At 34.4% G+C, this 8379-nt stretch overlaps 1 protein-coding gene across 4 annotated transcripts in view; it reads right to left on the bottom strand.

Moving 5' to 3' along the window:
* Positions 1–2361: 2361 nt before the first annotated feature.
* The window catches only part of NUP35 (nucleoporin 35), a 44148-nt gene continuing 38130 nt past the window's right edge, over positions 2362–8379 (bottom strand). For all 4 annotated transcript variants that reach the window (XM_054549569.2, XM_002812652.4, XM_054549570.2 and 1 more), the window contains 4 exons: positions 6540–6609; positions 5634–5762; positions 4390–4554; positions 2362–2988 (listed from right to left, as the gene is read on the bottom strand). In XM_054549569.2, the coding sequence (XP_054405544.1) occupies positions 2911–2988; positions 4390–4554; positions 5634–5762; positions 6540–6609 (442 nt within the window). In that variant the 3' untranslated portion in view covers positions 2362–2910. The remainder of the gene's footprint in view (positions 2989–4389; positions 4555–5633; positions 5763–6539; positions 6610–8379) is intronic.

The raw sequence follows: 8379 nt of genomic DNA, 5'->3' as shown, positions 1-8379 counted from the left end.
CTAGACTTGAAAGACAGTGATAAGGGAAAAGCTACCCAGTGGCCTGAGCTTCAATTCAAGCAATAAACCTGATCAGCACTTTGCTCATGATGTAACATAAAATTAAATGCTCACCAGCCTTTATGTCATCTTTCTAGGCATTTAGCTTGCTGGAGGTGCATTTTCTAGTCCATTCCTCAGGACACACTCAAGGGAAACACATTCCCTGAATTCTTGCACATTGATAGTGTCTGAGGAGTTATTTTTATACTTAATCAGTTTTGGTAGATACAAAATCTTTTACTCACATTTTCTTTCTACAGATATCTTAAAGGGGCTATTCTTTTTCCTCCTGACATAGTGCTGCTGTTTTAACTCTTGCTCTTATAAGTCATTTGCTGTTTTTGTCTAGTCAAACCCAAAGTTTGTATATTGCCATTGGTTGTCCCAGTATAATAATCTCAGGTAGGCAGGTTACTCTTCCAATGTGTAGTTCCAAATTTTTTCATCAAAGTAATCATTTGATTTTGTTCTGTATGTTGCATTTTTTCTGTCTCTAGAGTTTGTCATACCCCTACTAATCCTTTTTATCTCTTTTCTTTCTGATTTCTAAAAGTCCTCCATTTTTATCTTTTATTTCTCTTAGGGCATTATCTGTTGTTCATCAGCTGTTGTTTAGTCTAGTCTTAATTTGAGTGATCTTCCTCTATTACTAATATTTTCCCAAGTTCTTCAATTTTATTTCTGTTGTTCTTTCATATCTTGTATCATTTTCTAAACGTCTTAAAACTCAATTTTAAGTACTACTCTATAGTTTCTATCCATTTTATGGGCATGCCTTTCCGGTGTGCTTTCAATGTCTACAGGGATGTTATTTTCTTCCTTATACTCTTTTTTTTGTTGTTTTTAAACAACCTTGCATGACTATAGTTTCATGTTATTTTTGTTTGAAGTCAGCTTCTCTGAGCTTTTAAAAGGAGACTTAGTTCAGGGTAACTTTCCTAACATCACAGATACTCCACTTTTGTTGTTTTTATGTAGTGTTCCAAAATACGACAGCTTTCTTTCTGAAATTTTCCTGGATCTTTTAAAATAAATGACAGATACAAAGATGGGTAAGATATGATACCGGGAGAAATAACAAAACAAAATATAGCAAACAAGTATTTTTAGCCCAAAAGCAAACTTCACAGTCCATGAACGCCTATGCAAATAAATAAAACAACCCCTCCAATAAACAACCCTTTTAATAAAATGTGTATTAATACAAATGCACGACTTTTAAAATGGAATTTAGTAGCCAGTTCTACATTGAATAATTGAGTTCTGCACATTATGAAATAGGATATAAAATATAATCCTAAATTGGAAGAAAAAGACTTCAATGTAAAAGTTTTCAGATGAAAATATACTTTATAAATGAATCTTCATTCATGCCAGTACATTCCTTAGTATTACTTAGTAATACTTCCCAGCTCTTTAGGAGGCCGTGGTGGGTGAATCACTTGAGTTCAAGAGTTCAATATCAACCTGGCCAACATGGTGAAACCCCGTCTCTACTAACAATACAAAAATTAGCCAGGCATGGTGGCGCACGCCTGTAGTCCAGCTAATTGGGAAGCTGAGGCACAAGAATCACTTGAGCCCAGGAAGTAGAGGCTGCAGTGAGCCAAGATTGCACCACTGCACTCCAGTCTGGGTGACAGAGCAAGACTCTGTCTCAAAAAAAAAAAAAAAAAAGATATTATGTTCAGTGGGATACTGACATTGTAATTCCATGTAGAAATATTCTTTTTTGATATATCCTCAAGTATTTACAGTAAAATGACATCTTATCTGGGATGTGCTTTAAACAAAATAAAAGGGGAAGAAAAGAAACAAGTATGGCAAAATTTAATGGTAATTAAAGCTGGTATATAGTGGTTCATACATATTTTCTCTTTCAATGAATACTTAAAAGCTTTTTATAATAAATCACCCTTTCAAAAAATGTTCAATACACATTGATATCATTTGGATATCTGTCCCCTCCAAATCTCATGTTGAAATATGATCCCCGATGTTGGAAGTGGGGACTAGTGGGAGATGTTTAGATCATGGGGGCAGATCCCTCATGAATGGCTTGGTGTCCTCCCTGCAGTAATGAGTTCATGTGAGACCTGGTTATTAAAAAGAGTCTAGAACCTCCTTCTTCCTGCTCTCTTCCTCTCTTTCACCATGTGATATGCTCACTCTTCTTCACTTTCCTCCACGAGTAAAGCATCATGCTTCTTGTACAGCTACAAGCCAATTAAACCCTGAGCCAAATAAACCTCTTTTATTTTTAATAAATTATCCAGCCTCAGGTACTCCTTTATAGCAATGCAAACAGACTAATACACATATCGTTGACAATGTTTATTATCAAGAAACCTTAGGTTTTTTAAAAGAATGCTCGTTTTAGAATACACCAAGAGGACACTCTGTGACAGGACATATACAAACAAGGATAATTAAAATATTAAATACTATCTAAATTAAAAGACCATAATTCAAATTGCTAATTATAATATTTGTGTCGGTAGAAATAACTATAGTTCCCCTTCATGAAATTCACCCCCACGTTCTCATGAAGACTATGACATCTCACCACAATTTCAGTTATTTAATTTACAATAATCAATGCTGAGTTTTCTGTGCTGAAGCATGCACTGTTACAGAAAGCACAAAATCCTATTTACAGGGATTTTTAGTTTTCTTTAAAATGTATCTCAAGCATCTTTTAAAGTGCGAGCTACAAATAGGCTGTATCCTTAATGAAAAAGGCTTCTTTCTAAAAGAAGTATGAGATAGCTGTCCAATACTGCAGGAACGGTTATATAACTAACCGAAGGAAACCGCAGCACTCTGCTAACTCTGTTTTCGTGTAGCAACCTCCTCCTTGGTCTTCTACTACCAGCCAAACATGTACTCCATTGCTTTGGATACAAGACTTTCATCTTTTTTTGGCGTTTGTCTGTCAGAAATAACCTATTAAAAAACACACACAAAAAAAACTGTTAGGTTATTGTTACTTCAGTGTCATAGTCAATTCTAGAATTGCTCATTTAAAAGAGAAACACCAAAATGCATTTATAGCACTAAATTGTATATTTCTGTATTTTTAGTAGAGACGGGGGTTTCACCGTGTTAGCCAGGATGGTCTCGATCTCCTGACCTCATGATCTGCCCACCTCGGCCTGCCAAAGTGCTGGGATTACAGGCGTGAGCCCCTGCGCCCGGCCTGAATTGTATATTTTTAAAATTAAAATATGGACTTAGAATATCCTTATGCTTTTAAGAATGCCAAAATTTTATTCCTTTGGCAAAGCAAATAACATCTGTTTCTTAAATTAGAAAACTGAATAGCTGGGTGCAGTGGCTCATGTCTGTAATCTCAGCACTTTGGGAGGCCAAGGTGGGCAGATCACTTGAGGTCAAAAGTTCAAGACCACCCTGGCCAACATGGCCCCATCTCTACTAAAAATACAAAAAATTAGCTGGGCGTGGTGGCACGTGCCTGTAATCTACTCAGGAGGCTGAGGCAGGAGAATCACCTGAACCCAGGAGGCAGAAGTTGCAGTGAGCTGGGATAGCGCCACTGTACTCCAGCCTAGGCAACAGAGTGAGATTCCGTCTCAAAACAAAAGAAAGAAAAATTGAATAACACAAAAGCTGCACAAAATGGGAAATTTAAAATTACAGTAATAGAAACTAAAGAAAAAAACAGTTCTAGAATAATCTCCAAATTTCAGAGGAAGTCAAAAAACAGAACTACCACTATCTGCCCTACTAAAGCACAAGCGTTTCATGTACTCTGTGTTTCAGGACCTGTTTCTGCAGCTGGTTAAGTTCAAACACTTGGCTAATCAGTAGGAGACAATAATATACTGAATGAGGTCATAATACTTCTACCATTCTTCAAAGAACATAATTAACTTCTTTAAGCTTTTTTGAAGTGAGAAATTTTTTTCTGTCTGGAGGTTGGTCAATGTCTTCATTTAAATAACCAAAGCTACTCCAACCTAAGGTTCTGCACTTTGGATACCATCAATTTAGTCATCAATTTAATAGAGTTTTAATGTGCCCTCATGTCAAAGATGCACACAGGATACATTTCGTATGTATGCAAATATAAATTAGAAAAAGCTAAAACAACTCTCAAAAAATTTAAAGGAATGGCAAATAAATTTTTTTTAATTCATGATAACTTTCCAATTGGCCAACATGCTAACTTTAAAGTAGAAAAATTTTAAAGCGTAAAGGTTTCATCAAGGTAATAGCCTCCTCAGGAAACATTTAACGGCATACAAATCAATACAATGAAAAAGTTAAGCATGCTATGCACTCAGCCATTAAAGTACATCTTTTTTTATCCAATCCTTAAAATACCTGATAATCACTAGTAGAGGCTTTGTATGCTGTAGCAAGAGGTCTCATGGTAGAAATCCTAGGAGTACTTCCAGGTTGTGTTGGTGTACCTAGAGTTTTGATTGGTGGTGTAAAGGCTAAAGATGGAGATGATAAAGCACATCTGTCACTGCTTTCCATAACACTCTGGAGAAACAAAGAAATAACTCCTTTGTTTATAAACATAATACCTATCATCCAGTATTACATCCTACTTAGAAAATTTAATTAAAAGATAAAGATGAAATACTTTATTTGCTCTAATTAAACTTCCAAATAATTTTAGGCTTGAGAAAATATTTGCTTCTTAGGTAGCATTTGAGATTGAATGCTCAGCCAGAAATCTCACTTCAGTGACCTCAAACAATCTCAATGCAACTATAGACCACAAAAATAAGAATTTCCTAAAACACTATGAAAAATCAGCAAGGACAAAAAAAAATTCTTAGGGAAACCTGGATTGGAAAGAATCAAACTCCAAAGCTATTTAGCACTTAGTTACCCCAAATATTCTTCTGGCCTCTGCAAACATTTGTTACAGCACAGTATTATAACTATATAACTACACTGATATAACAGATTTTAAGAACAGGAACCACATCTTGCTTTGTTCATTAATGTGTGTATACTAGCACCAAGCACAATGCCTGGAATGTAGTACAAGTTCACATATACTTAAAGAATGTTCACAATGATTTGACAAGCCACAAAGAACAGTTTAAATTGTACTCTGTACTATTTAATGAGTATATACAGAATAATTTTAAAATAGTTTGAAACAAATATTTTGAAACAAAAACCTTTGGCATTTAAAAGTTAACTATCAGTTAACATTAATGTGAACTAATTCATTCTGAAATAGTACCATTCCATTTAAGTACTTTAAAGAATCTGGTATCGCTTTGCACAAGAAAGAGAATGGATTAGTAGTCAAGAGACCTAAAATCTAGGCCTCACCTTTAACAACTCTGGACAAGTTACTTAAGCCCTCTCAGTTTCTTTATCTGAAAAATGAAGAGCTGTGAGGACAGATTACCTCTAAATTCTAAACTCCATGATTAAATACCTTTGGCTTACCACAAAGAGTACTATAAATATCATCACATTTTACAAACTAAAAAAAACAGACACAGTGAAACCAAGTGACACAACCACCCAATTTCAATCCTTGGTCTTGTGCTCTTCATATAGATTAAGCTACTTTGCTTACATCACCAATAACTTACTTTGTCAATACATGGTTTTACACCAATCATGATGGATTCTCCAAAAATCCTCCCATCTTTGCTTAAGGCTTTCCGAGCCTGCAGTTTAGATTGATAACGAATATGCATCCAATTTCCTGTATTAGACATCTGCAAAGAATAAAACTGTCTCTTAAAATAGAAAATATATAAAATCTACATCTGATGAAATCTACTAGAAAATAGGAACATGTGAAGATAAATTTACTTCCATTCCGTATTTGATGCCTTGTAAAAAGCTGTAAAGTTCAACAAAAATCGTATTTAAAACAGCTTCAACAATCTCTCAATTCTCTACAATCAACATGTACATATTCTCTGAAAGTAAAATACTTCTCAAAATATAATGTTTATTGTAAAGAGATCAAAGCAACACTTGCCATAAAATTATTTAAAACTACTCAATTTGATTTTGTATAGGAGTTAAGTCAATCTCTAGCAACAAAAAAGGATTTGTTACTTATAACTTGTAGCACAAGGTAAGATAATTTTTTAAATTTTAGAGTTATAAAGCTCTAAAAACTCTAAAAGCTCAGGAACTGCCTCCTACTTCTTTTATCCCCAATAAAAGAAGCTCAAATTGGAAAACAGTAATATAACACTTGGTATAATCTATCTTTTTTAAGACTGTAAACTATTTAAGAAAGGAGGTGAGAGGAGGTGGATTTTCAAACTCTAACTTCTCCATATCTTCTCACTATATCTCTTTTTATCAAAAACTATGCAACTTCCAGCCTTCCAGACTTCAAAGGATGTATTATATCAAAACTTAAAAAAAAAAAAATTAAGTTTAAAAAAAACCCACAAAATTCAAAAGCAAAGTTTCTCTCAATTCACAACTTATCCCTCTTTAGTCAAAATTCTGAACTGAAAAAAATTAAACCTTACCACATGTTTTAAGATATTTCCATACTGTGCAAATTGTAGTAATATGTAGGAAGCAGATGCTTGAGGAAACCTGAAAAAAAGAGTTGTCCAAAGAAAACAGTCAGCTTCTACTATCAATGTGAATGCAAATTACTACAAGATAATGTTTCAAGATAAATGCCCCCCAACTGTCTACAACGTTAACAGGAGAGCGCTGATCATCCTGTTTTCCCCAATATGGGCTAATTCTGTCAATGACCAGTCACTCAAAAGCAAATACCTTAAAGTTAGTCTTATTCTGCCATTCTTTTCCATCCTCAGATTCTACCTCTGAAATCTCTAAAAATGCTACTCTCATTGCCATTATCCAGGTCTTAGAAAAAAATCATGAAGTTGCAGTTCTATATATAATTTATTTCAATATGTTTACGTTAATATGTAATATATTTAGGTATACTATGGTTATGAAAAGATAAAGAATTTTAAATTATAAATGAATCATTATACATTAAGCATCACTTAAAAATTCTGAAATCTAGTCTCATAACAAAGAGAAAATTCAGCATCAATATGTATGGTATAGAATCACTTAAAAGGACGGTTACCAAAATTTGATCAGCCATATCTCTGCATGAGAAAATTCTAAGTAATTTTTACTTTCTTCTTTATAAAGTTCTGTATGGTTTGGATATTTTACAATGACATATTATTCTTTTACAGTCTTAACAATAAAGCTGTTTTCAATTTGAAAACAATAACCACTACCAATAGCATAGAAATGGCTACCTAACTTCCGTTATCTGAAGACTGAATTAGAACCCTAAAGAAAAAAACAAATCCGAGTCTCAAAAATAAATCAGAAACCAAACACATTAAAAATCTATGTGAGGCTGGGTGTGATGGCTCACACCTGTAATACCAGCACTTTGGGAGGCCGAGGTGGGTGGATCACTTGAGGTCAGGAGTTCAAGACCAGCCTGGCCAACCTGGTGAAACGCCGCCTCTACTAAAAATACAAAAAATCAGCTGGGCATGGTGACGGGCGCCTGTAGTCCCAGCTACTCAGGCAGCTGAGGCAGAAGAATCGCTTGAACCTGGGAAGGAAAGGTTGCAATGAGCCGAGATCGTGCCACTGCACTCCAGCCGGGTGACAGAGTAAGACCTCATCTCAAAATAAATTAATTAATTAAATAAAATCTATATGAGTAAAATATTCACTGCAATCAGAACTGAAAATTCATTTGTATAAAATCTGGACATGAAATTTCTAACCACAAAGAAAAACAACAAATAGGCTGGGCGCCTACAGGGCAGAGATAAAAATTAAAAGAAGAAAGAATGTCTGCAAGTGAGGGTAGTACTTAAGAAATAAAACATAATTCTAAAACTCTTGGACCACTTTGAGTAGAAACTTACATTCTAGTACTCTATAGCAGAATCACCCAAAACAATGAATGATAGATATTTCATAACCCTAAGTCAATAGGAAAAAGTTAAACTACCAAAGAAAGAACATATATAATGCATCTTTTAGAGGTACTTCCCCATAAATGATCAAAATAAAATACTTTTATCCCTTAAAGGAGAATGCTTCAATTCTGAAATTAAAGTTATAGAGGGTTATTAAAACATGAAAGTAAAAAAATAAATAGCTGGGAAACTTAATGTCTGAAATACGAAAAAATATTAGGAGTGCTTCAAGTAATTTATCTAATTACTGGAAATCTTAAAAGTTAAACCACTACTACTGAGCCTGAAAAACAGATTTAAGAGTGGGTACCTATTTTCAAAAACATGCAGCCAAACTGGCTCATGCCTGTTATCCCAACTACTCATGAGACTGAGGCAGGATTGCTTGAGG

Source organism: Pongo abelii, chromosome 11, assembly GCF_028885655.2.
Source record: "Pongo abelii isolate AG06213 chromosome 11, NHGRI_mPonAbe1-v2.0_pri, whole genome shotgun sequence".
Lineage (NCBI taxonomy): Eukaryota > Metazoa > Chordata > Mammalia > Primates > Hominidae > Pongo > Pongo abelii.
The sequence above is the reverse complement of the archived record's forward strand: the minus strand, read 5'-3'. Positions and strand labels throughout refer to the sequence as shown.